Source organism: Coloeus monedula (genome assembly GCF_965178545.1).
Source record: "Coloeus monedula genome assembly, chromosome: 10".
NCBI classification, from domain to species: Eukaryota; Metazoa; Chordata; class Aves; order Passeriformes; family Corvidae; genus Coloeus; species Coloeus monedula.
The window spans coordinates 6,817,477-6,844,887 of NC_138790.1; the positions used below are offsets into that span (position 1 = coordinate 6,817,477).

The 27,411-nt window shown below is 39.1% G+C and overlaps 1 protein-coding gene across 1 annotated transcript in view; it reads left to right on the top strand.

The window, feature by feature from the left end:
- Nucleotides 1-27,411, top strand: part of CLSTN2 (calsyntenin 2) — a gene marked incomplete at its 5' end in the record, with an annotated part of 313,171 nt that overhangs the window by 245,916 nt on the left and 39,844 nt on the right. Inside the window, 4 exons of the mRNA XM_082288258.1 lie at nucleotides 2,596-2,745; nucleotides 14,012-14,197; nucleotides 19,351-19,599; nucleotides 20,140-20,261. Coding sequence (XP_082144384.1) covers nucleotides 2,596-2,745; nucleotides 14,012-14,197; nucleotides 19,351-19,599; nucleotides 20,140-20,261 — 707 coding nt within the window. The remainder of the gene's footprint in view (nucleotides 1-2,595; nucleotides 2,746-14,011; nucleotides 14,198-19,350; nucleotides 19,600-20,139; nucleotides 20,262-27,411) is intronic.

Genomic DNA, 27,411 nt, shown 5'->3' on the forward strand with positions numbered 1-27,411 from the left:
AAAGAGGAATGTCTATATTCATCTATCCCTAAAACTGACCTTGAAGAAACAGAGATGTAAATGTCTGTGTCCTCAGGAAGGACTTTTTATATTCCTGTAGTCACTTATCTGCTTTTTGTTTGAAAATTTGTTATAGCTCTGGGGATTTCCAGGAAAAGGCAGATATTTGGAAGACTGAAAAAAAAAATTACGGCCTAATTTTGAACTGCGTAGAAATGTGCTTACTTCTCCCATTAAAATTTTCTCTTTTTAATGTTGTTAGTTACTTTTTTGTCTATGGGTGAGATGTAAACAGAAACTTTCAGACTATCATCTCTAAAAATTTAATTAGTCTGTGTTTATAGTGCTTTCCTTCTGTGTCTACTTTTTAATCGTATTGATTAAATTATAAAACCCAAAGAATCATAAAGCATCAGAGATAAGAGAAAAAAATTACTAGGAAATCAATAAGCTATTGAGTAACATCTGCAAGTCATCCAAATGACCTTCCAGAATAACACCTAAGAGTTAGAATCTTTGTAGTCCAAATCTGAAATGGCCATAATGAAATGCAGATCTTGGAGGATAGATTTAATGAAATATAAATGTGTTGTAATGATTTATAAATCTTGTAGGACAGTTAATTTGCCACACAAATTCTAGCAATCTGCTAACAAAGATTTGGACAATTTTTGGTTTCTTGAGAATTTTTTTTGCCAATCACAGACTAAAATAATACCAAGGAGAACCAAATAGGGAAATATAAAGATTAATTTAAGAAATAATATAATGCAGAAAGGACAGAAGAACTGAGCAGACATAAAATCAGTAATGAAGTATATACAGTGGCAGTTTTTCATGAAATCTCTTAGGCAGCCACTAATCAGGCAACTCAAGATAGTAAAATGGGTGATTAGATTGTTTTGTCAATCACTAACTCAAAAACCAATGAAGTAGTTGGTGTGGTTGTTGCAGTTGCTTGTGGGGAGGAAAGAGCTGTGTCCATGGCAGGCCTGAAAATGCCTGGCAAGATGAGGTACCCTGGAGAGAGAACCCCAGAGGCTGCACGACACTGTCATGTTTCCATATTAGCCTTCAGCAGCTCATTTCGCTTCTTCTGAGACATAAAAATGTCAGAAGGGCTTGTGCTCCTCTGTGCCTGGCTCAGAAAGGGAGGGAGAGAGACTCAGAGTCAACAGTAAATGGGGTATTGGGTCTGACTTATAACTGCAGATGTAAGAGTCTATTTAAGCTACAAATTTTGAGCCTGAAGATGGTGATAAATGCAAAAAGCAGCCTTTCTTCAGGCCTGACCTGGAAAGTTTTGCATCTGTTTCACTCAAACTCCTAAAGTTGGCTTTAATGTAGTAGTAGTAGAAAGAGAAGTGGTGGGCTCTGACAAGATAAGGAGTGTGCAGCAGAGAGACACCTGCTAAAAGTCTTCACTTGTCAAATTAATGGAGCTTGAGTGAAAGACTTCTTTTAAAGAGTTGCATTTGTCTGCTTTCTCCTGTCTCTCACTCATTTAAGCAAAAAGAAAAAAGAAAATGAAACCCAAATGCCCAAACAAAGCCTAGCGTTTTGTGCCTAACAAAACAGATTTTGGCCAGTATCTGTGGGGATCAGTTGACTGCATTTGACTAAATTCTAGGATTTGGGGGCTGCCCATTTCAAATTTAGCACAATCAACTGGATTTTGCTGATCTTTGTTAGAAAGTAGTTATGTGGAGCATTTCTGCAGAGTACGTCTGTTTCTTGAATTCTAGAACAAAAATCCTCATTCAAAGAGATGATAAAACAAACAGCCCTGAGCAAAAGCATGAAATGGATTAAACAGAATGAAGTTTCAACTTGTGCAAGAAGTAAATTTCAGTGGAAATGGACAGAATTAAAATGCTGAAATTGTTAATAGCAAACCCATACATTTTGCGCAGTGCTCTCCTAGTCCTGCAGGAACTGCTCTGAGAAAGATCTTTCCCTTTCCTTCTGAAAGTTCTGATGGCTTTGTTGTTGAAGCAGGTAATTTGTCACCTTTATATGTGTGTCAGGTTCAGCAGATAAACCCTGTTGTTGCTGGGTTTTATTTTCCATGTGATAACTCTGCTGCCGTATCAAATACTGCTAAGCACTGTAATGCAGGAGGTGATTCTGGGGCTTTTCCTATTTATAAAATGTCTCTCATCTAAAGGGTAATAGCTTTTGGGAAAACAGGAAGATACTTAGATTCAGTAGTGGATCTCAGGCATGTGGCTTTTAAAGCAGTGTATCGTGGAAAATATGAAAATGAGGGTACTCATACCTCACATGTCAAGATGTAACTGCTAATTACTTTTACCATCTTACTTTAGAAAGTGTTGTTGAGCAGATGTTTTCTCATATAGCCATGCCCACATTATATCCTTCCCATCTTATATTTGCCTACAGTCTTCGTATTTCTCTGCTGGATTGAAAGAAAATCCTTCCTATTCCTCAGAACTGTCCTGCCTGTGGATGTCCGATGTGCTTTAAAGAGCCCAAAGTCACAAAGCACTCAATGAACCAGGACCCAAATGTTGTAGTCTGTGTATGCTTAGCCAAGAATGAATCTCTGAATGTTTTCTTGTGTTGAATCTCTAGGTAACATCAGGAACACTGAGAAACTGAGCTATGATAAACAGCACCAGTATGAGATAATGGTGACAGCTTTTGACTGTGGGCAGAAACATGCAACAGAAGATGTCTTGGTACGAGTTAATGTCAAACCAGTGTGCAAACCAGGCTGGCAAGGTAAGGTTTAATAGCTTATCTATTTTAATTTTTTATTTAAATCTCTTTTCTTTGGTGTTTTCCCTCTACCTCGCAGTAAGGAAAGTAGGGTGCTTATTGCATGGGTGTGGAAAACTGCTGCTATTTCTTATGCCTCATTCCAAGCCTGCTAACAAAGTGGATGATAATCCCACATTTGTTTCCATTTGCCATGTTTCTTTTCTAGGCAGAACAAAGAGCAGACCAGACAAAAAGAAATAAGACGAATTTCAATTCTAGTAAGTTATTTTATGAGTCAGAGTGAACATACTGGAAGGATAAAAAAAAATGCTGCTGATTTGCCACTCTCCTACTATTCCCTTAAAGAACACTTTTGAAGCCACCATAGCAAGGTACTTTTGCCATGTGAGCTGGAGTTGTTCAGGTTATCTTGTTCCAGGTTCAGGATTGGCTTTCATGGCATGCAGGAGCAAAGGCGCCCTCACTGGGAGTGATAAGCATTTTTAGAGCTGATTCCTGTCTTTACATTGAGACATTTCAGTAGGAATTGATTTTCTAAAAAGGCTGTAAGGATCTACACTCTGTCTGGAATGGAGAAAACCCCAGCTGACAATGTACTGGGAAGATAGATATGCCACTAATTATTAGGAATTAAGATGAAAATGAGGGCTGGATTATATACAAACCAACTGGATGTGGCCACATTATGCAGGTGTCATTCAGGACTAACTTGACCTTCATAACTGTAATTTTTAAACATAATGATTGAGAAAGAAAAAATCAGTTTGGCTGTTGTACTTAAAGGTAAATTTGCAGGTTGGCATTTAGAAGAAAAAAAGGTTTTCTTTGTAAAATGAGAAGCCCTGGTCTAGAGGAGTTTGTAATGAAATGTCTGCAATAGCAGGATTCCATTTCCACAGGCCTCACTTGGAGCAGAGCCACACTTCAGTTTTTTGGGATGTACTAGTACCCAAGTACTTTGAATACCATTTTTGTTAAAAAAAGTACACAATACCTGTGAACTATTTCCACATTTTCTAACTGATCTTACTGTTCAAGTGATTTATTCTATAAAACTAATTATGGTCTCTTTACACTGGAAAAATGTTCTGTTTCCATTTTATGGAGTTATCTCAGATAAATTAAGTACCCCCAAATTAGCTTGGGATTGGTATTAAGATGGGTGCAATTGTTGATTATATTTTTTCATTGCTATAATTTTTTGATTTAGGTATTTTATTGATTGAATAAGTTTTGCAAAGGTGGTAATGGTGCGTTTGTATTTCCCACTATTGTCATAGTTACTTTGTAGTTCAAACCATTATAGGAGAGATGGTTATTACTGGTCCTATCAGGTGGGTTTAGACACTTGGTGACCAATAAAAGTAATTGAAAAAACCTCACATCAGGTTTGGTTGGGGTTTGAGGGGGTTTTTTTATGCTTTGTTCATGTTATTTGTATGTTCTATCTGTCAAACACGTGGCTGCTTCACCTCACTGGCACATGCCCAGGCCAAGGAGCACAAAGTGCAAGGGGATGTCTCCTATTCAGGGTAGAAGGTCTTTAGGCAAATAGCTGGGTAGACAGGGCTTCAGTTCTTAATTGCTAAGTCATTAATTGTAATTTGAAAATGTGCTGCAACACAATACTTCCAGAAATTTATACATTTCTCCTAATGAGACTTTTTTATGCCTATTTATTTTTAAAGGTGGAGAAATTCATGTAGGTGCTGCTGTTTTCCAGTTTGAGCCAGTATCTGTAAAAATAACCTGTTTCTAGGGATAAAAATAAGATCAAATAAGCAAAACTTTCCAAGAGTATTTCTAGTAGTTAAAGAGGAAATCTGGAGACTAAGAATAGAAGATATTTAGAGTGTTCTTTCTTCCCTGTGTCTGTTGCTCTGTGACCTCCCCACAAAGGGGCAGCCAGCAGGTTTGCTCCATCTTCTTTGAAATAATGCTATATTTGTAAAGATTGGATGACTACAGGAAGTAAAATAATGGGAGGTTTTTGACAGAAAAGAGGAATATTCTGAGTCTTTGGTTATAATAGAGATGTTGCTAAAATACATGATTTTTTTTTCTTGTTCTTCAGTGTTATCTTGAACAAACAAATACTTGGAATTTCAATTTATGGTATTGGCACTTAGTTCCTAAAAGTTAATGGCTTTTGTAATTTGAAATATTGTGCACTTGTTTATGTAACTATCATGAATAGAGATAGTAGTAGTCTAACACAAATTCAGTATTAAAACTTTTAGTGCAGCAAAATTCAGTGTAGATGCCCTTCAAACAACCTCCACTCTGCAGGGCTGGGACTGGGAAGAAGAATAGGCTTATGTAAAACAATTCAAGATTATTCCTGTTTCTTGAGGCCAGCGGCACGGGACTGACATGTGACAGAGCAAATAAGGCTGCACAAGCCAAGGTGCTTTCCTTTAATCAATATTCCCTTGGGCTGATAGAATTGAAGACTTCATTAAATCTAGGAGCTGCTTCCCTGCTCTCTGATGATGGACATTAATACACAAGCAGCCAGATCCCCACACAGACATTGTCAGCAAACAAGCCTCCTCTCTATTAAGAGGCTACTTTAGAAACAAACTTGACCCGAGCTGACATCAAACTATTCTGAGCAGATCACTCTGGAGTGTTACTTGTGTCCTGAGCAAGCTAAAAATGTAAATCAATGAGCTGAATTAATTCCTAATCAGTTATTTTAATTGGAAATTCTCATTAGTGAGTTTTGTCAAATGACTTCTATAGCTGTGCTACAAAATCTCTTCATGCCAGCTGTGTTTTCATGTCCCTGATTTCCAAGCAATGGTGTGACCATGTCCTCCTAGGTAGGTAAAGGACTACATTACCAAGAAAAGCTGGATGATGATGGTACTCCTGACATCATTATGGCTCGATCTGCAGTTGAAGATATTTTGATTTTTGGTTTAAAACATTTTAAACACAATTAAGGGGTTTCCATCCTAAGCAAAAACCTGTTATCTTCAACACCTTCCCCAGGTTCTGTCCCTCCCTCCAGGGCTCTGCCTGATTTCAGTTCTGCGGACACAAAGCGCACACTACACTTTTTCCTGGGGATTCATTTGCAGTGTGGTTCGTTTCACTGCAGTTGTTTTAATGTCACAAATACTGATTTCTGTAAAGTTGCATCTTCCTTATTCAAAGCAGGGTGGGCAGACTTGTGGCAACATAGTACTAAATATCCATAAAATATTTTCATTAAACAGCGTGAGGTGAAATGTCCTGCAATCTAGACCAGGTTTCCTTTAGTTCATTTATGATCTTGTAATCTCCTTTTGTCACATTTCTGCTACTTCCAGGAACAGTTTTCACAAAACTCTTACTGTTCCCCCATAGTGGGATAACAAATGGAAATGAAATATAAAATAATGTGCTGAAAGATGCAAGATAGCAGAAAATTGAAAACAATTATTCCTGTACCAGGCTCTCTCGTGAGTGATGTACTGTGTGGGGAGAAAAAGAGTTTAGCCTCAAAAAAGAAAGGGCAGAATCATGAACCCACAAACTTAAAAAATATGTTTTGAGACTGTTAGAGGTCTGCTCAATTTTTGGCAATTAAACCACAAGTGAGGTTGCTCCCTAAAATGTAGTTGATTTCAGACAGAAAATCATTATTAAAAGAAAAAAGCTTCTCTAAAGCAACTGGCTGAATACCCCAGGAAAATTTCAGAGAACTCTGCTCTCCTTAAACCAACAGGGGAGGCTGGCTGTGCTTCTGGGGAGATGAGCGTGGAGCAAAGACAACAGTCCAAAACTCAAAAGTTGCTTTGTCTCCCCTCATGAAAGAAGACTTTTTTTCTATGCCAAGTTTTATATGGCCTTGCATAAGCAATGGTGACTAACCTGCAGTTTAACAGACGATTAGGACTCTGAATAGAAAACAGGATTTCACAGCATCTAGCCTCAAGTGTTTTACCAATCTGAAAAGATTTCTTACATTTATCTTCCACGGTCTGTGAACCCATATGCATCCACACCCAACTACCCAAGAAAGAGAATGAGGTTGAAGTTCTTTAAAAATTCATCTTAAAAGAGATAGTCCTGAAAAATTCAATTGCTTTCATATAGTTTTGGCTTAAAAATAGTTCTGAAATACAAGCTTCTCTTTGTTTATTCGCCTAATAGAGTATAAAAATATTTAATAAAGGTAGTTAATGTATCAAAGATATTGCATATAATTTCTTTTCTAAGGCATGTAGGGCTCACTAAGGTGACCTGGGCCCTTGCTACCACCAAAAGGCACATGCCTACCACCTTTTTAAGGTTGAATAGTCATTCAGAGGCTGTGTGCAGTCACATCACTCTGCTCTTCCTGCTGAAATAAAATCCTTCTTTTGTGCAGAGAAGGGCAGGACCTGCTATTTCAGCAGCAGAGTGATCTTACATCGCTTCTGAGTCAACATTCCTCAGAGATGCTGTTTGCAGTAGCTGCTGAGTGACTTCAGAATGGTTTTCATGGGGGCTTTCTACTAAGATCCAATTACTGAGGAAAACCAAAACCATACTGGCTTTCATTCTGCCAGTGCTTTTAACAAGGAGGAATATGAGTACTAAGGCAATTGATTATTTGGAAGAGGGTGGTCAAGTGCAGAAACCTTGCTGATGAGAATAATATTCCTAGTCTTCCGAAGCAATTTTAGAAGGCCAAATCTTTTCTGCACTAAACATAAATCAACTTGTATTTCACTTGTGCACATACCTACCAGCTCAAAACACCATCCTTGTGTTGTCTTAGCTGTAAGATATTCACCCATATTTTTATACATGAAATTTATTGTGAAGCAGGGAGTCTTTATGCCAGTCTAGACTTGGCACTGCTGTGCATGCATTAGCCATACATCCTTCAACCAGGGTAATCAGAATGAAATACTTACATTCAGCTGTTAACTTGAATGGCACAGTTTTAGTAGAAAACCCAGTTTAAATAACCACTCCAGACATTTGAAAATTAACTGAACTCCTGAACACTACCGAGTTTTGAGCTTAAAATTTACATAAGTCCATATTTGTTTTTGTACTTGTATCAACATTTTTTTTACTTTTCTTTGACTACCAGACATATTCAGAGAAAGCAGTCATGCGTGTTCCAATCTAATTTTTAAGATATGCCCTCAGTAAGTTCTGTGTCTGCATTATAGCTATATACTTCTGCCCTGCGCACTCCAGGTCCTTTCATGTGTCTTTTTACCATGGCCTCTTACTGAAAACACAGTGCTTTATACATTCCAAGACTGCCTTTCTTTTGCCTGGCTGTATCAGACTGGTGGCTCGTGGAAATGCTGTTCTTGTCTTAATGGAAATCAGCTCTTTTTTCCATTTGTTGTTTTTCACTGATTTCTCAGCAGTTTGCTGAAGTTCCTGAATTTCTATCATTACTGCTAAACACTATTTCTGTAACACCAGTTCTCAAGGTCATCTTATTCTATGCTTAGGATATCCTCTTTCTAGATTGACTTCTAGTGTGGCACTGCTTTCTTTTCCCTTCACTGGCAGCAGTAACTAACGTGGTCCTGGTCTTGTGCCAAGACTGCAAATGGAAATATCAAATAACACTCCCAAGGCAGACTCACAGGGATCATTACCAGTTAGTTCCCTGTGTACCACGAACTTCACATTTTCGGAGTAACCCATTATTGCCCTCTCTGCAGGCTGTTCTGCTTATCTGTGAGGACTGAAATACTGAAGTCAGTCTTTTCCATTCTTAAGTGATAGAAAACCCCCATTCATTTTCGATTTATGTAACTAGATTCTTATTTCCATAGACCTCTGTGGAAGATAACTCCTTTGTTCATATTTCTGCATTTTCAACTACAAAAATAATCTTTTCTTTTTTGAATTTTCACTGCAAGATCCTCTTGAGCTTTACTGGGGAAATTATAATTTCATTGAGAAGTTTCTTATCTCTGAGATGCAGCTGACAGCATCTTTCCATTAACATTTCCTCTGCCCAAAATTTAAAGCACTACAGGATATCCAGTTAGGTTTGAAGCTTTTCTTTATGATTTTTTTTTTCTTTGCACGTAAAAAGTTCCACATATTCTTAGACCTTGGGCTGAGAAATTGAAGACTTTCCACACGAGTTATGACACAGTCAGTTCATTGATTTGGATAACTACTCCATGCAGTGTTTCAGAGTCTGTCTTTTAGAATCTGAGAAGCACTTTGCAGACTCTCCAGTAGAGACATTAGAAGTCTGTGACCAACCCAAACCTGGCAACAAGGTTATTTCCTGAAGGAAAGCAAGCAAAGAGCCAGTTGTAGTAACAGCGCCGGCAGAGCCTTCATCACCCAGGGCCAACCCCTCACCCTGCTGAGGGGAGCAGGGCAGACCCAGAGAAGGGGGCCAGGCTCAGCCAAGATGCCAGATAACCCCTCATGGTGAGGAGGTCCCAGGAAGTGGATCCATGGATGAGGGTTGGGGTCAGGTCACTGGGCAGGTCCACAGTGATGAGGCTCTGTCAGGCCAGAGCAGCAAGTTGCTGGGCTGGCTCCTGGATCAAGGAAACCTGTGGCTGAGCCAGACCAGCACCTGCAGCCCAGCCTGATGGGGCTGAGCTTAAACAGAGCTCCAGGCCCGTGGGGGCAGATGGAGGCCCCAGGTGAAGCTTCTGGAGGTTCATTAGGGCTTATTGGTACCCTTGGGGCTCTGACACTGTGGGAAATACATTATTGAAATGCAATCTGACAACAAACAGTAGCTTAACTGTGCTGTTGTTTCATGGTTTTAAGATTCTTATATGTTTATTTCACATAATTAGGCACCATTAGAGCTGGGAACTTTTTCACTTGATGGAAGTGGGTCAGTAGGTCAGGCACAACAGTTATTCCATTAGGGTTCACCAGCTCCTGTAGCAGCAGCCCTTCCACTGTCCTGTACTGAGCACAAATTTTTGTCTCCTTTTTGTTTGTCTTTTTAAAACTACCAACATGCTGCAGAAGGAAAAGGAGTATATGAATGTTTGTTTATGCTTTGAGATGCACACTCCAGTCTCTTAGCAAACCATGGTATCGTAGCAGAGCTTTGGACATTAATTTGAGTTTTCTCTTCGCTGTGGAAACCCTTTAACTGAGTCAGACCTGATTCTCATTTCCTTAACAAGTCACTCATCTTATTTCACATAAAAAAGACACCAGAGTAACCTTTGGCCAAGTCTCCAGCCTACATAAACAGCACAGATATGAGGATGCTGCAGAGGAAACAGAAGAGATACCAATTACACTGCTCTGGGAACCTTCCATTCCAGCAATTACGTAGGGATGCTGCAGAGGCTCACTAACAGCACCACATAAATTTTATCTTGCATTTAGCTGCCAAGATGCACATCTTCAGTGCAACAGGAGAGAAGTTTTGCATTTCATTGTGTTACAATTATCTTTAATTACATTGCTGTTGTTTTTAACCATGAGATGGAATCAAAGTTTACGGCCACACACATGTAGGAGACATGAATCAGATCATACCTTCTCTGCACGATCTCTTTCAAGGGAAAAAATCAGATTAAATCCTTGTTAGTGTTGTCTAGCATTAGAAATTAATTAAAGTATAAAACATGGATCACAAAGACAGTACAGAAACCCTTAAGTTTAGAGATCAAGGAAAGTCTTTACATTATCCTGCTGTTAAAAGGAAAATTTGTTTAGTGCATTGGGATTTACTTTTAAAGGCTCAAACTGTTACTGAAGTTTGCTCCATTTTGATCTTGTGATAGTTTGAGGGTCTCAGAAACCAAGATCCAGGTTTACATAGCTGCTTTATAATTGATGAAATCTGAACCACAAGCTTGATATGGTGATATTCGCACTCTAGTGTTGTATTGTAGGGATAACCCAGCTAGGGCTGTCTTGCAATGTCTGGAGTAGCTTTATGCCACAAATGACAAGCAAAAGCCCGTTGAATTGTAAAATCCAAACAGAGGCTGCAGGACTAAACAGTCCTAGTTTTATCCAGACTTTCCCCCTGGGATTAGTCTTCTACCCTGACAGTGTTTACTTTCCTAAGTTTGCAGTGTAACATGGTGCTGTAGCAGGACTTGTGTCAGGTTTGTGTCAAAGGAGGAGCTATGTTGGTTGGGTTTAGCTAATCTAAGTGCAACCTGCCAGTTCAGGTGGGATTATATATCTAAACAAATATGGAAAACATTTAAATTCAGAGGCTTTTGCAGACTCAGGTTACATAAGACTTTTCCTCTGAGTCACTTCCAGAGGAAATGAAAAAGTGCCATCACATTCCTGAAGGAAGGTGCTGATCTTTTGAGGAAGTCCAATATGGGATGTTATTCTGGGAGAAAGCAAAATAATGATATTCATCCTATTCAAAATTAAATTAAAGACTTGGGTTACTCTCACAATAATTTCTTCACGCTGTGACTGCCACTTATTGTTGCTTTTTCCAACTCTGTGCACTTCCCAGTGTTGTTGCCTGTACTGGTGGTGAGATCCAGAGGGTGCTGGCCTCAGCACAGCTCTGGGATGCTGAAGTGCTTGGGGAGCAGGTACTATGGAAATAAGCCAGTTGTTTCTTATCAGAGCTGTCGCTGCCTTTAGGGACTGTTCTGTCATCATAGGATTGTGACCTACTCCAGTATTCCTCACACCTGCCTGGGAATGCCTCTGGCACGGAGAGGGACATCTTGGTGGAATTCCTAAATCTGCACTAAGTCAGTGAAGGCAGTGGTGGTAGGATGAGGATTGGTCTGTGATGGTGCAGTGGACCAAAGTACAAAAACACTGGTTCAAGTCTAGTTGATGTTTTACAATTTAGGGCTGAGATTAATGTGAGTGATTTAGGGGGGTGCAGGGTTTATGATCTCTGGGTACAAATTCCCACTTCTGCTAAGCTGAAAGGTAATACTGTGAAACAAATACCTCTTCTAGTTCTTGTGGCAGAAACAGGGGGCTCCCATTATTCTTCCTAGTGAGCAGTGGCATTTTATATGGTGTGGGTTTTGTAGGACATTCCTCGTAGAGCTGGAGGTGAGCATGCAGCTGCAGATACCTTGTAGTTTGTAATTTAGTCACATCTCTCATCCACTAATGAATATTTTGTATGAGTGCTGGTTCATTTGGTATAACTGAGAAGTGAAAATGTGGCTGAAAGCTGCTGAAATATCAGAAAGTCTTCAGATATATATAAAAGACTTAATTTTTTCCCTTTTGGGTGGAGGAATATAATGCCTGAACTGGTGAATAAGATAATAAACATCAGTAATTCATATGTTACTAGTTTTCATAAAACTATTTTATTTTTACGTGAAGTACCTTGGAAGAATTTGCTGCTGTTGTTCTATTGGAAATGTGTTAACCTCAAATTTCTGCAATGGAGAGGGAACAGAAACCTATTATTGTAATGCTGTCCCATATATGATACTTGAAATTCTAATGGAACTGTTTGAGCTGACAATTGCAGAGAAATATGCAATACTGTAGATCAAATCTAACTTAATATGGAAAAAATGGAGTGAATTACCTGAAAATTACAACTGAAATAGCAACTCAGTTATGTGTGCACAGGTAGTCATGTACTCATGGTTGTCATAGTCACGATGTACAAGTCCTAAAGATTTTAGTGAAAAAAGATGCTAAACATACTTTCAGAATGTTCCAGAAAGTCTCATTTTCCTCTTGATAACAAAATGCTGCACGATTACCAGTTGGGTTATGTCAGGAAGAAGATCTGAGAATTTTGAAATGCAGACCAGTGATTGTAGCATCTTTGCCAGGACGCTGGACTGATGACTGCCTTACACTTCAGTGTTCACATTGGACGTTCTGACTTTTTTGTAAATGTTAAATACAGTTTAAGACAGTGGGAGAAAGCACCATTTTTCAAGCTTTCTGAAAATGAGATCTATTGGAAAACACCAAGCTCCTTCACCTACTAAAACCATATTTATATTTGTATCTACTCTTAGTTTTCCTTCCACTGATATTTAGAAAGAATGTCTCTGTCCATTTGCTTCCAGAGATTTTGTTGACTGCTAGGACCTAGAACTTTTCCATTTATGAAGTCTTCTTTTACCTAGAAAGATTTGAACTTGTTAGAGCAACGAGGGGAAGGGCCATAAACATGGCCAGAAGGCTGGAGCATCTCTCATGTAAGATCAGACAGAGAATTGGGGTTGTTCAGTGTGGAGAAGGTTTCAGGGAGATTTTGCTGAGGCCTTTCTTTAGTGCTTAAAGGGGGCTTATAAGCAAGACAAAAACATTTTACTGAGATCTGTAGTGACAGGACAAGAGGCAACAGCTTTAAGTTGGATTTAGATCAGATATAAGAAAGAATTTTTTTTTCCTAGAAGGATGCTGAGGCACAGCACAGGTTGCCCAGAGAAGCTGTGGATGCCCCATCCCTCAAGCTGTCTGAGATCAGACTGGATGGGACTTTGAGCAACCTGGTTTAATGGAAGGTGTCCCTGCCCATGGCAGGGGGATGGACTAAGAGAGCTTTGAGGATCCCTTGCAACTCCAGCCATTCTGTGACTTGATGAAAACACGAGCTGTAAAGACAGCTAAAATACACGTTTGTAATTACTGCTGCTTGTTTGGGTTTTCTCTGAAGCGTGTTGCAAACACCATAATTAATTGGATTTCAAACATTAAATGCTTCAGTTGAGCAGCACAGGGGTATGTGTGGCACAAACAGGTGGCTGCCTAAGGCAGGAGATTGTTTAACTGCTGTGGGCTGTGAGGCGTCTGCATAAGCACGGATTAGTCAGATCTGGCTGGAAGCACAAGTCATCCTTTCAGCTGGAACTTCCTGTCATTAATGCTTCACAAAATTAGGAAGATGTTCAAAGACAAGTGGCACTACAGAGGTGTTACATTAGACTGACGTGTGTAGCCTGGTTCTTGGAGGTATTTGTTCTTACCACAACACTGTGAAATCTGACCAAATTGGGTACAGCAGACACCTCCTCCGTGTAGAGCTGGCTTGTAGTCTGTCACGGGAACATGGACACCGGAGCTCCAGACTGACACCAATTAGCACTTCTTGTCAGGAGATGTGTGTAGCCCATGCTTGTGTGACTCAACCAGCAGCAGTGTTACTTAGTTGAGCCTGACTCTCTTAGAAAAACAGGGCCAAAATCCAATTTTTTTAGGACAGTAGCTTATTGCTGCCAACTTCAGGAACTCTTATTTTTGCCTTAGACAGTGACCTTTGAGAACAATATGTCATTTAAAATTATATAACTCCCTTCCCTTTTTTTACTCACTATTGGATCTTGTTGTTTTTATTTGTTTGTTTTTCCAGACTGGAACAAACGGATTGAATACAGGCCTGGCTCTGGCAGCATACCCTTGTTTCCCAGCATCCATCTAGAAACGTGTGATGGACCAGTGTCCTCAATCCACACCACCATTGAACTGCAGACCAATTACATTGGAAAGGGCTGTGATCGTGAAACCTACTCAGAAAAATCTCTGCAGAAATTATGTGGTATGAATATGGTTTTCAGTTGACATAATAATGGGGGTTTTTTTCCAGACAAAGCTCCAGTTCCTTGTGACCTGTAAGCATTCAGCACTTGGATTTAGCTCAGCTGGTTCACCTTGGATTGTAGCAATGAAAATGGAGAGAGTGGTGGTATTTGACAGCTGCTTCATTCTTCTTTTCCATTTTTTCTCTCTATTTCATACTGTCTCCCTGCCTTCCTTTATTTTTTTTCTCTCCTGATCTTGTTCCCTTCCCTATTTTTCCTTCTTCCTCATTCCACATCTTTTTGCTTCTTTCTTCCCTCTGCTACAAATACTGGTGTGACAATGTAGTGAGATTTCCAGTGTAGATTTGCCATCACAGGAATACCATAGGATTTGAAGGGAATCTCCCTGTTGTGTTTGTCCTCCTGACTCAGCTTTCTGTTTTGCTGCTCAGTGCTGTGCCAGAGGACAAACAACCAAAAAGTGGAAGAGTATTTTGGGAAATCATTTGAGCAAAAATATTTAAGAAACATGAATTTCAGATAAGCGCTGACCTCATGAAGAAATATTTCCTAATTATTTTCCTCCCTTTTTGTGCTTTTTGATAACTTGGTGTAAAAGGCACAAATCAGTTTGGAAAGGCAGATTAAATACTTGAAGATACTGCTGCATTTTTTTGAGACTTCAAGATTCTGTATCTGGCAAAGCAATGGCCACACAATAACGCCTTTATCTTTTGAGATCAGCTATCTGTCCTGCTCCTCTAATATCCTATCTTTAGAGTCCTCCTCTGAAGCCTGGATGGTGTGGACATTGATTCTTATCTTCTCCAAAATGTCTCTTTGCCTGGCCCCTATCTCAGCTACAGTAGCAAGTGTGTAATTTTTTTCCCATTTAAATGCATGGATTTTGGTTTGGGGTGCTCTGGTGTAGGGCTTACCTTTGCTCTGATAACCACACAGTAGTGCTGCAGATACATTAAGATCAATACACTAACCTTTAAGAAATAACTTTTGTAAATGAAAAATTTCAGTCAGTGTTACTAAATTATTAAAAATGGAGAAGCAATCTCCAGGGGAAAATAGTTGGCAGTTTAAATTATCAGTTATCAGTGGAGATGGAGAAAGGGAGGTAAAGGCGAGTGGGAGTAGTAGCATTGTCATAAAATCTGAATGTTTTCAACTTGAAAATTGCTTAGTTAAGATCACAGAAACAATCATGACTTTGTGTGTCTTTATCCAACTGCCTGGGCTCTAGAAGAGCAGATGAAAACCCATCTGCCCCAGTATGCATCTTAATCGTGTTAATGACATTAAATCTGAGAGGCTGAGCAAGGCTTGATTTCATAAAGTACTAGAATTTTAATAAAAATAAATATGTTATAGCCAAAGTTAAATACTTTTGCCTCCTCTAAGAACCTGCACTGGCAGCCAAAAGAACATTGCTTTGTGCTGTTACAGACCTGAACTCCAAATGGCACAGTCACTCAGTGCAGATCACTATGAACAAGACCTAAACCACGAAATTATTACCTTGAAATCAAACACTGGTAGCAGCTGTATCCAACATTATCATTTCAAAGTGTAGGGCTGAAAGGAGTTACCTTCAGCTGGTATAAAATTCCTCAGATGAGGAAGGTTGTGCAAACTCTAAGGGGTTCAGTTTGCAGAGTGTGGCTTGACTGCCTCACCTGCTGACACTTGAGTAGAAAAGAGAATTACAAGAGTTTCTCAGGTCTGTCAGGGCCATTGTGGTGGCTGCAGGCAGCTCTGGGCCGTGGACAGATGTCACTGCTGAACTTCAGCTTTTGCTCAGCACATCTGTGAAGGAACAGAATGCAAAGCACTTGAGAAAATAGATAGGAGTGTAAGAGTGTATGTAAATAGGGGGAAAATTCTCACTGAGGAAAGAATTTGGGTTTTTTGTCCAAGTTTTCTGTATCTTCATAGAGAGCAGACATAGTAGAAACTTGTAACAGGACTTTGATAAAAGGGTTGTAAGTGACAATGTGCTTTACATGAGAATTGCTTTTAGCCTGGCCTGTACTTTGCTATTTAGTATTTATTACCATCCTTAATGTAGAGAGAACTCTTATGAAAGCAGGTTAAATTATTTCTGGAAATCAGTTTTCTCCCAGAAATTGCCTTATTGTAATTAATGGCTGGATGATAATATCCTTTGAAAAGGAAGAAAACCCTGAATTTTTTGTCCAGTGAAGCACTGTGTGATTGCAGAGTGCAGAACTGAGCACTCACAGACAGCTCTGCACCATGTAGAATGCAAGGCTCTCTGTGTGTAATTAAAGATCCCATTTATAAAGCCTGTGCTCATTTCTTCATTTATCTGTTGGAAATCTGGAGAAGGCAGATGCTAAGGAGGGTGAATTAAAATTCATTTTTTAGATGACAGAAAGTTGAAGTTTGCTTTTCTTAACCCAGAGATCTGCACTCCCTTGGACGGTCAAGGTGGGCGGCTTAAATGATTAAATTGCACTCAAGTCATTTTAAAGTCAAGGAATTATTAGTGTTGTGCCTCAAAGCATTTTAGTAAGCATTCTTTCACCTTGTCACCTGACAATAATAAAAAGTATAGACTGTCTAAAAGATGCCATTTGGACTGCAAAAACATAGAATAAACCACACTAAAAGAAATATAGGTTAAGGAGCCTAAAATATAGTGGAAAGATGGCTCTGGTGCTGTCTCCTTTCCCTCGAAATGTAGGTAAAACAGAAAATAATGGGATTGCTAATTCTCACATGTGGCAAATGGGAAACTGAGTCAGGGCAACACTGAGTATCAGACTCAAGGCCCTGCTCCAGCTAAGATCCTGCCCTCTCTCTGTTATCCTGGGTGGTGCAGCATTGCAAGAAGCTCAAAGAAAGTTGCTGATCTGATCAAGAAGTACAATTAGGGCTGGGTGTTATTTGGATGATTTGGTTGTAGCTAAGCCAGCAGTCTGGTCCCTCAGCAAGCAGCATCACTGTGTGCTTATCCTGGCACAAAGTTTGGAGCCCAAATGTGCAGGATTGGGAGAGGAGGTGGGGCCAACTGCATAAATCACTTGTGAAAATAAACACTTTTATATGCAAGAGGTGCCTCAGGGATCTCAGCCCAAAACTGAGCTTCATGCAGCAGTTCCTGCATTGTTCTGGAAGCATTTTTGGGAGAAAAGGGCATCAGGCACTACATTTTGGAAGAGCACTGATGCAATGATAAGGCTGTTCTGGGAACACCTCCAGACAGATCCTGTCTGCATTGTTTCAGGTCTGTCTCTGTACACGGCTGAGCAGCCTGGGACTCTGGCTGGATTTATTAGGATAGAAAAAGCATGATTTAGTCCAGCCAAGTCTCCCAAGCACATAATCCAATGGTTTTTCTCAGGGCAGGATTAAAACACACTAACAGGATGAGATTCCAAACTTAGCCATAAATCTCCATACAAATATGGGCAGATAAAGTGGAACCTGTTGAGCTTGGTGCTGGTTACACAAATGCTCTTGCACAAGCCTGACCTTAAGTTGGGTAAATAAGGTAATTTACCTGAGCACTCTGCTGAGTTTAACTAGCAATATGGAAGTGTTCGAGGCCAGGCTGGATGGGCCTTGAAGGTGCCCCACCTATGGCAGGAGCATTGGAACTGACTGATCCTTGAGGACCCTTCCACCCCAAACCATTCTATGATACTCTGACCATGAGAAAATTGCATTTTGGAGTGTATCCTTGGATTAATTCTAATAGAAAAATAGATATTTCCAAATGTTTGTGGCCAGAGTAGATAGTGAGGGGTGAAGCTTCTCTGAGCTCATAATTTAACTAAGACAACCATGTGCCCATTTAAAAATGTATTTTCTTTGATATAAACCATGGTACAAGGTATTTCTGTTCCTTCTGGAAATTTAAAAAACTGAATATAAAAATTAGTTCAGAAGGAAAATGAGTGAGAAAATAATGATTTTGCTTGTGTCCTGTGCAAATAATTTTATTTTTAGTGATTGAATTAAAGAAGAAAAAAAAATTGATCCCAAATTGTGCCATCTGGATAAATTGAGTTTGATGTATTCCTGTTGGTAACATCTCTGTATTAAGCAATGCAGTGTCGTGTATTATTCAGAATTTAAAATATCACTTCAAAATAGCCTCATTTTACAGTAATAAATTTTAGAGGACAATCCAAGACATTCAGTTACAGAATAATGTGAATGTTTCCAAATCATTACTATCATACTTTTTGTTTAAAGTCCATATGATACAATTCTATACACTCTTGGTTTAAAATTCTGCATACCTGCAGAGATTTGGGATCTTTTATCTCTTCTTGGATGGTGAAGGCAGAATATCTTAGCAGGGGATTTTTTATGCTGTCACGGTTTGCTCACTATTTTGTTACTTGGCAAAGCAGCAACAGGAACACAAAGATTCTTGGAATTGTATTTCCTTAATGCTAAATGCTGTCTTTCACCAGTAGGTAAATGCTCTGGGTAGCTCCTTACATGTTTTTAATAGTGCCTGGCAGCTGTTAAGCTGTAAGGAAACATAGAGCTGTGAAGAACTGTGCTATTTTATCAGACCTTGGCACCACGGTGTTTTCCGTCTCGGTCTATCATTAAAGAACATGTGGAGTTACAACCATCAAATATGTACCAGAAACCAGCACTGAAATGATATTATCTGGTCAGGGTGAATCCCCCCTGTGAATTGACATTCCTACCAGAGTTATTGTGGATATCCATGCCTGTCTGCTGGACACTGTGTGGCCTGTCCTGCACTCCTCCCCACCATGCTGTATTTTACCGCACGTTATCCCCACCTATCTTCATGCTGTCAGGGAGGGAAGATAAATGCAGAAAATTTGTTTTGACTCTTAGCAGATCTTGAAACAGCTGAAGAAATGTCATTAATGAATTTCAGAAAATAACGAACATTTCTGAGAAAGGTAGCTTTACATTATTTTTTATAGTTTCCTGTGCACTACATTTAATCTAGAAAACTCTTTCTGGTTTACAATGGTTGGTATTTTATAACATTTCAGTGATTTGGCTTTGAGGCTTTAGGGCCACTTGGGTAGTAAAATAGTCTAAAGAGTGTGAATCAGAACCCTGGCCTATATTAATATAATCTTCACAGCTTTTTCATTGGTCTCTCATCGTGTTATTCATGATATGTGATTTGCAGGAGCTTCCTCAGGTGCCATTGACCTGTTACCATCTCCCAGTACAACAACCAACTGGACAGCTGGGCTGCTCATGGATAGCAATGACATCATTTTTAAATTTGATGGAAAGCAAGGAGCCAAAATCCCAGATGGAATAGTCCCGAAAAATTTAACTGATCAATTCACCATCACTCTGTGGATGAAACATGGACCTAGTCCTGGGTTAAGAGCTGAGAAGGAGACTATTCTCTGCAACTCTGACAAGACAGGTGAGTCTGTGTATGGAAAAGATGTTATGCAAGGGGAATATCAACAGCGGTAGAGTGTTGCCATCTCTCCTCATTTTGTTTGGTCTGAGAAAAAACTAATCTCAGATGGTGCCACTCTAAACATTGCTGACTTGAGAGCTTATTGAGGGGACTGATGACTACCTAAATTTCAAACACAGCTGGGATAACATAGCTAGAGAGATTTCACAGAAATTGATTAATAAAATAATGAAATTATGTTTAATTTTTTTCATTATTTAGATTGGGAGAAACAGTTCTAATTCTTCACTGAAACTAGTTATATGAAATATGCATTTGGATTTGATTTATTAGCTGGGACAGGATGATTCCGTAAACAAAGCTGATACGGCATAATTCAAGAAGATGCTCCCGGCAAGAACCATAATGATCCATGAGAAGACTCAGTTCTTTGGGGTTTCTCTTATTTGGCTGGGTGTTGTCTGTGTATGAGACTTCCAGACACAACCAGAAGTGCTGCTGTGTGTGGGGTGGCTGAGCTGGGTGTGTCCCTCCCCGCAGAGATGAACCGGCACCACTACGCGCTGTACGTGCACAACTGCCGGCTCGTGTTCCTGCTGCGCAAGGACTTCGACCAGGCCGACACCTTCCGCCCCGCCGAGTTCCACTGGAAATTGGACCAGGTACTCCCTGCTTCCTCTTATCCAGGACCCTCCCTCCTCCTCATCCCCTTTAGAGAGCATAGGGAACGACCCAGATCCCAGAGCAACTGTTCTGAAGTCTGTCCGGGGTCTGTCTGGAGTCTTCTGCACTTTCACTGCAACTTGCAGCTGTTTTAACTCTAATTAGGGTCCACATAAAAAGAGAGAAATGAGTTAACTTTGTTGAGTCATTTTATGCAGGAGTTTTTTTTTTTTTTTTAATTGAGCCACTTTAAACGGTAAGTAGAGGTTTATATCCTTTGGCAGTGGAGGGAGATGTGACATTGCATATAGCTCCCTAAAAGTTTTCCATTTACCATTTTTAAAAAATCTGCTTTATCAGCACAATGGAAGTGATGGAAACCTTTTCAGTAAAGAGTATGCTGACACAGAAGGGCTCTTCTATTATATTGTAAATCCAATCTGCAGACCTTTTTTTTCATCTGCTGTGCTGTATGTAATTTCTCCTTATTATTAAGAGTATATTGCAAGAAAATTATTATTAAAGAGATAAGAGTTGCCTTTCATAGATTTATTAATTCTAGGCAGGATAAGGATCATTTGGATGAAAGAAGACAGACTTCAGCAAAGCACTGTTTTTTCAAAGCAAGTTTCTTCTTATCTTTGAGTCCAAACTATGCTATTGAAGATGAGCTATAGGATGTTTACTTTTCTAATTCACCTTCTAATGCATATAAAAATGAGATCTCCATCGTGTTTATCAGATGAAAGCCTGTGGTGATCATAGCACTTGCTTTGCATGCACGTTAACCAGTCTGGAATCAGTTTCTGCTGTACTTGATATGAAATCTTACAGTGTCTAAAACAAATTTAAATTAAATCGTATTGAAGATTGCAAGTCAGGAGTAACTGACATCACCTCAGATAAGGCTGTTCTGAATGCTGAAGATGTATTTGAATTTCTAACTTTGTACTAAGCATCTAAATTAATGATAATGCAAAGTTTGTGGGAAGTATTTCAATTTTGAAAATTGAGTGCAGCCAGCTTTTGTGTCCTTACAATAAGAGAAGAGCCAGTGTCCTCTCAATAAATGAAATTTGTGTGTGTAAGTCTTGTAACTTGGCCATAAACCTTCCTAACTACTACTGAAAACTCCTACATGATGGAAACTGGAGGCAGAAAATATTTTTTTTAGGTTACTTGATTAATTTCCTTTCATTCGGCTGCTGTCAATTGATTTCCACAGTATATTTTCAGCTGTTGTTTATAGCTGAAAAAGAAAGTAAGATTAAAGTATAAATAAAGTTTGTTATGGGTTGTGTGCCCAGACTTCCATGAAGATAAATTTATATTGTCATGGTGATACTGTTGTAAGTTTTGTCATGAAGGGACCTCATAAAAATTGCTGCTTTATCTCTTCTTCATGCTCCATCTAGCCTATATGGTAGAGTAAATTAAAAGAAACTGAAAATAAAATATATGTGAATAATGGGCTGGGAAGGAACTTGCATGGTTTTGAAGACAAGGCAGTGAGAAATTTTAACTATAATGTAGTAAAATGATGCCTTCTTCTAACTGTATACCCAGAGTGGTCCACCTTAGAAAGCACAGGATATTTTAAAACCACATCATAAAACAAATTAGGATCCTACTCAATATGAAAAGAACGTGGGCTAGACTTTCAAGAGAAGATTAACTTGATTATTTGCATATTTAGACACTGAAGTACCTCTGGAAATCTCACCTCCAGAGAGTTCATTCTGTAGTGGCATACTCTCCACTTTCTTGTTGTTTTTGTTATGTTAAGAAAAGCCTGGGAAGTGAGCTGTGCCCAGCTGCTGTCCATGTCCCCCCATCTGCACTGTGGGACAGGACTCTGCAGACAGGACAGTGCAGAGATGACTCTGCAAGACCCTCCAGGGCTTGGTCCCAGGCACAGCCAGAGCAGCGTAAAATGTGGCAGAGCACTTTATTGCTGAGCTCACTTTATGAGTGCAACAATGCAGAGATTGTTTTTGCTGAGAGGAATCCAGTGACCTTGGAAGAGGGTGAAGCTTGAACTGGTGAAATCATTTATCATTCTCACTGTGGAACAGTAAAATTTATGATACCAGCTGCTCTGGGCTCTATCTACTCCACAAGACTCCTCATTCTTTCAAGTCACTGACCAGGAATGTGAGCTTATTGTCATTCCAGGTCTAATTGAATTTTCTAGATCTCATTTCTGTGGTGGGTGAGTATGGCACACAGCTGCAGGCTCCATCCTTTTCTGGATACAGGGATCCACAGAACATTTTATACAGCTGCACCTGAGTGCATCTGAAGCCTCTTGGCACCGTAACAGCCTTGCATAAGAAGTGTCTGGAACCTCCACATGACCGTGTCTGCCAAGTTAGCTCTGGGAAGATTTGTGTCTTTAAGTCAGTTCATAAACGTAAGGATTGATTTCCAGTATGGCTTTGAGTTTATTTAGCCCTATTTGTTACATTAATGGCCTTTCCTAGGTGAATTTTTAACTTCCTGTACTGCTCCATGACCTGAGAGTGCAACAGCCCTGGGCAGACGTGCCTTTACTAGTGACCTGCTAGGTCCTCTGCAGAAGGTGCTAATGATCAAGGGTAACAGTCTACACTGAAGGTATCCTTGTTGTTTATGAGGAACATGGGAAAAAAAGAAATGTAGATAGTTTGGGATTTTCCCCACTTTCATCCTTTTGCAAAGTGTCTTAGTTGTGAGAGAATCCATTAGCAGTAATTTGGAAGTAAAGGAATAAAAAGAGCAATGTTAAAGAAAATCAGTGTCAAGTTTGTAATGCTGGGAAATAAAAACTGCAATAGATGCCCAGGTAGAGGAGGTTCCTTCCTTTTACTTATTCTCATTTCCTTGTAAGCCCAGGTGTTTCCTTTGTTTCAGAATCATGACCTTTTTTCTGAGTTTCCCATTTAAAAGTGTCAGTTGAGTATCACCATGTGTTTGTCAGCTTTTTTGTCATTTCTTTTCTCATACTTTAACTATTAGACACTTTTTAAACCCTATTACAAGAAGTTTTGTTGCCAAAGACAGTAAAACACAACTAAATCATCATCTATTTGTCTCAAATAGATATGAACATAGGTGTGATTTTAAGTGAATTATTTAGTTAGCCAATTATGCATTTGGACCATTTAAGAATAGTCTTTGACTTTCTTAGAAAGCTGCAAACCAAACCAAAATTGTAGTTTGAATGATGAACCATGGCATTCAAGCCTTTGGTGGCAGTGGAATACATAACATTAAATAGGACAGTGTGTTTTGCATTCTGTCCAGCACAGGTATTACACTTGCCACACAAATATGGGGACAGTCAAGCCAAAAGGTGTTTTTCCTGCTCCTAAATCAATAGGATAGGAGCACTTTTTTTAGCGGGAAAAGGTCTCTGAGCCAGGGATGAACAATTTTTTCATGTACTTTATTCACAGTGCAACATTATTTTCTGGATGTTATCATTCTGCAAACAGTCTTCACGCCATGGGCAAAATTGATATTGATCCCATTAAAAACAGGGAATGCACTGCATGATCTGGAGTTATTCTAAGTCAGCAAAACCAGATAAATACGCAGAAAGTTACTGTTTCTTCACTAAGATGAGATAAATTGCTTTGAATAATCCACACTTAACCTGCAGTGCTTTTCATTGTGGAAAAGCCCCAAACAATTCCTTTTCTAACAGGAACTAGACGTAAAGGTGGTGCATCTAAATCTAAATGTGCATTTTGTCTGTGTGGGCACTGAACTGGAACTGCTGAAGGATCAAGGCAAGGCCTTGGTTTGCATTTCACCCCTTCACTGGCCACACACACGCACCAGGGGCTTCCCCCTGGAGAAAGCAGTTGTGGCCAGTCAAGCTCTTCACTCCCAGCTCCTTTTTTAAAACACAAGGACATGGTAGAGCAAGAACTGACTTTTGAAGGAATTTATGTTACATGATTAGAGAGTAAAGTGAAATTGATTTGGTATCTGGACTCTTTTTTTTTTATGCTTAAATTAGGTATTTCCATTAAATAACAGGATTTATGCTTGGAAGTTGTTCTTTTATGCTGGGTTTTTAGACATTGTTTAGAATTGTTATTTGTGTGCATTCAGTTTTGAGAAGAGCACCCTTCATGTAATGAAAACTGTGAGTGGCTTCCCTCTTTAGAGATTCAGAGAGAGGGAAAACTAGTGAATACTTACGGAAAGTACACAATGACCTCAGTCCTAGAGGGTTACGGGTACACAGAGAGACAGGATGCTGCAAGTTTCCATCATCTCTGTGCGTGAAATTTCTCCTCTAGGTAAAAGTCCTCAGGCTTGCCAGTCCCATCCTTTTCAACATGATGCTCTATTTGAAGTTAACTTTTTTTTTTTTATGATGGAGTTTAGTTGTTTATTACTTGAAGCTCAAAAGAGTTTCTTATGCTCTTAAACACTTAGTTTAGAATTTGGTATGCAGGCCTGCACTGTGTTGTGCATACATCTCTAATAAAACTGCAGAAAGAAATCAGTGAGGTGTTTTCCTACAGAGCCAGTAAGAGATAAATGATAAATGAATCTCACTAATTCTGCAACAGAGATGAAATAATTCCAGGACTTAAAAAGTCTTGGCAGCATCCCTGGCACCTCAGGTGCCTTCCATTACAGCCCTGTCTATTCTGATACACTTCATTGCCACTTTCCATCTTTAAATGCTATTTTGACAAATATTTATTCAGTGTCTTGCTTCAAAACAGTTTTTGGTAGCACAAGGATGAGTCACCAGTGATGATAAATGCCAAAAATATTCTTTGAGATCCCAACTGAAAGAAGCTTGTTTAATAGAAGTTTTTAATGCAACTGCTCTATCACTGATAACAAAATCTTGACAAACCAATCACAGTGGCTGTCCAGAACTTGCTTTATGACATACAGAAGTTCCCTTGGGCCACCTCTGAAGTATTCCCTACAATCTGGTGTGGGTTTGTGCATTTCTGATTTCTGCAGTACAGCTTGGTGTGAAACAGAGTAACTGCTCTGTGCTCCCGTAAAACTTCGATGACCTTAAGGAGCAACCAAGCTCAGTATTTTATAATTTCTCTATTTGCATTTGCTTTAAATTATTTGGACATTTTTCTGCATATTTCTGCTCTACATTTTGCAATTTTGTGACCTGTTTTATTACAGCTTTATTACACTGGTATGGAATTTTCACACCTCTTCATGATCAGCTACTGTTCCCAAGGACTTTGAATGACCCTTCTTAAATGATCCCTAATATGTGTTGTCCTTTGGGTCTTACATGGGCAACTGTTTTTCTCATATGTGGTTATGATCATTCCCAAGGCAAGTTAGAACACCAAGCCCTTTAGACCCTAAGACACCCATTTCTCAATCAAAGCAGGAAAAAGAAAAAGAAGGAAATTCTGCATAGAATAAAAGGGATTTAAAACTGTCTATAGCACTATGAAATAATAAAAACTCTAACCTTCTTTAAGCATACTGTGGGAAGGCCCTCAAAATAATTTCATTTCTTAGAGAATATCTTGATATGGAGTTATTAATACACCTAAACAAGCTGGATTAAAGTGTCTGTTAATGCCCTGGTTCTACAGTACTCTGGGAACTCGGGAAATTTAAAGCCTAGAACCCAAAATCCCAATCAAAGTATGATTTGAAGGTTAACAGTCACATTTACTTTATTTGTCAGCTATTTCTAATATTTCTATTTTACACTGTATGATTGATCACTTATGCCACCAGAATTTGTACAGCACACGCACAAACTGTTTTGGAAATGTTCAAGGTCTTGGGCAATTTCCTGAGTCCCCTCTGTTGTTTATCTTACAAGAAAAGCAGGTTGGCTTTGGAGCATTCAGGTGTTGTCTGAAGCATTTCACAAAGGTAGGACTGACGTCTTTATCCTTCCAATGGCAGGTTAGGAGACAAAGAGGTTGTGTTATTAATAAATATAATTTATCCATGTGCATGAAGTGTTTATTCTGGCTTTGGAGCCAGGGTTTCTGGACATCTGCAGTTCAGGAAGAAAGTATGGTGGTGTTTTTCCACTGATTTACTTTAACATCTGGGTAGTAGTCTCTTGACAATGTCAAAGCCTAGAAAAGCATATGTTCAAGCACATGATGAAAAATTATATAAAAATGCAAAACCGAGCAGTTTTCTAGTTCTGCAGTTAAAAACTAAACACAGGTTGCTGCCTAACTGCAGTCATCAAGTGTTACTGAACTGACATATTTGCTTGATGCAATTTAGCAACAAGAAAGGTGGATTATAATAGAATTATTTCATCATGAATGAACTACTGATCTAATTTACTAAGACACCTGGAAGTTACAGCATGACAGCACAAAGACATGCTGCAGCTACACTACATGATCAGGCTTTTCAGGTGCTTTATCTGTCAGCATGATTAAGCAATTTCATTATTTAAAGTTGTAATTAAGCCATCCGTATTTTTGAAACCCATTGTGAAAATCAGTATTACACATTATGAGTTTCAAGGCTACAAAAGCAGCTCACAGCTTGCATGCAAATCAGTTTGCAAACTCTTCCTGCCACTGCAGTGAAGTGTCCTGTGTCACTGCCACAAGTGAATATACCTTAAATACAATGATTCTTATTTGAAAGCTGCATTTTCTAATGCAGTTGTTTACTTGCACCAAATAAGAACTTGATCTCCTAATCTTCCCTTTCTATACTTTACCCAGTACATTTTATTTTCTTATATTTATTATTGAAATTGTAGTGGGGGTACATGCACAACCTTGGCACAGAGATACGCTTTATATATCCCCTTAAATTTCCTTCCAGCTTTACCTATTATTCTCTAAGTAATGTCTAATATTCTAAAAATATATTATTATGGCTGCTAGTGGTTTAATAAAACTTATATCAGTCATTTGTCATGTGGTTTAATAAAACTTATATCAGTCATTTGTCATGTGAAAGTAGCCATATAAACAACTCCCCACCTAAGACTGTAGGAGTCATTTAGCTGTACTGTGGATTTGTCAGTTCTCAATGTACCACCTCCCTAGGTCATCAAAATCAATATTCTTATTTACAGAGCTCCTGGGATGTATTAGGAATGACTGTGGTGGAGAAACCAAATGCGTGATTTACATGAATTAGAAGAAAGATCAATTTCACTTTTCATAA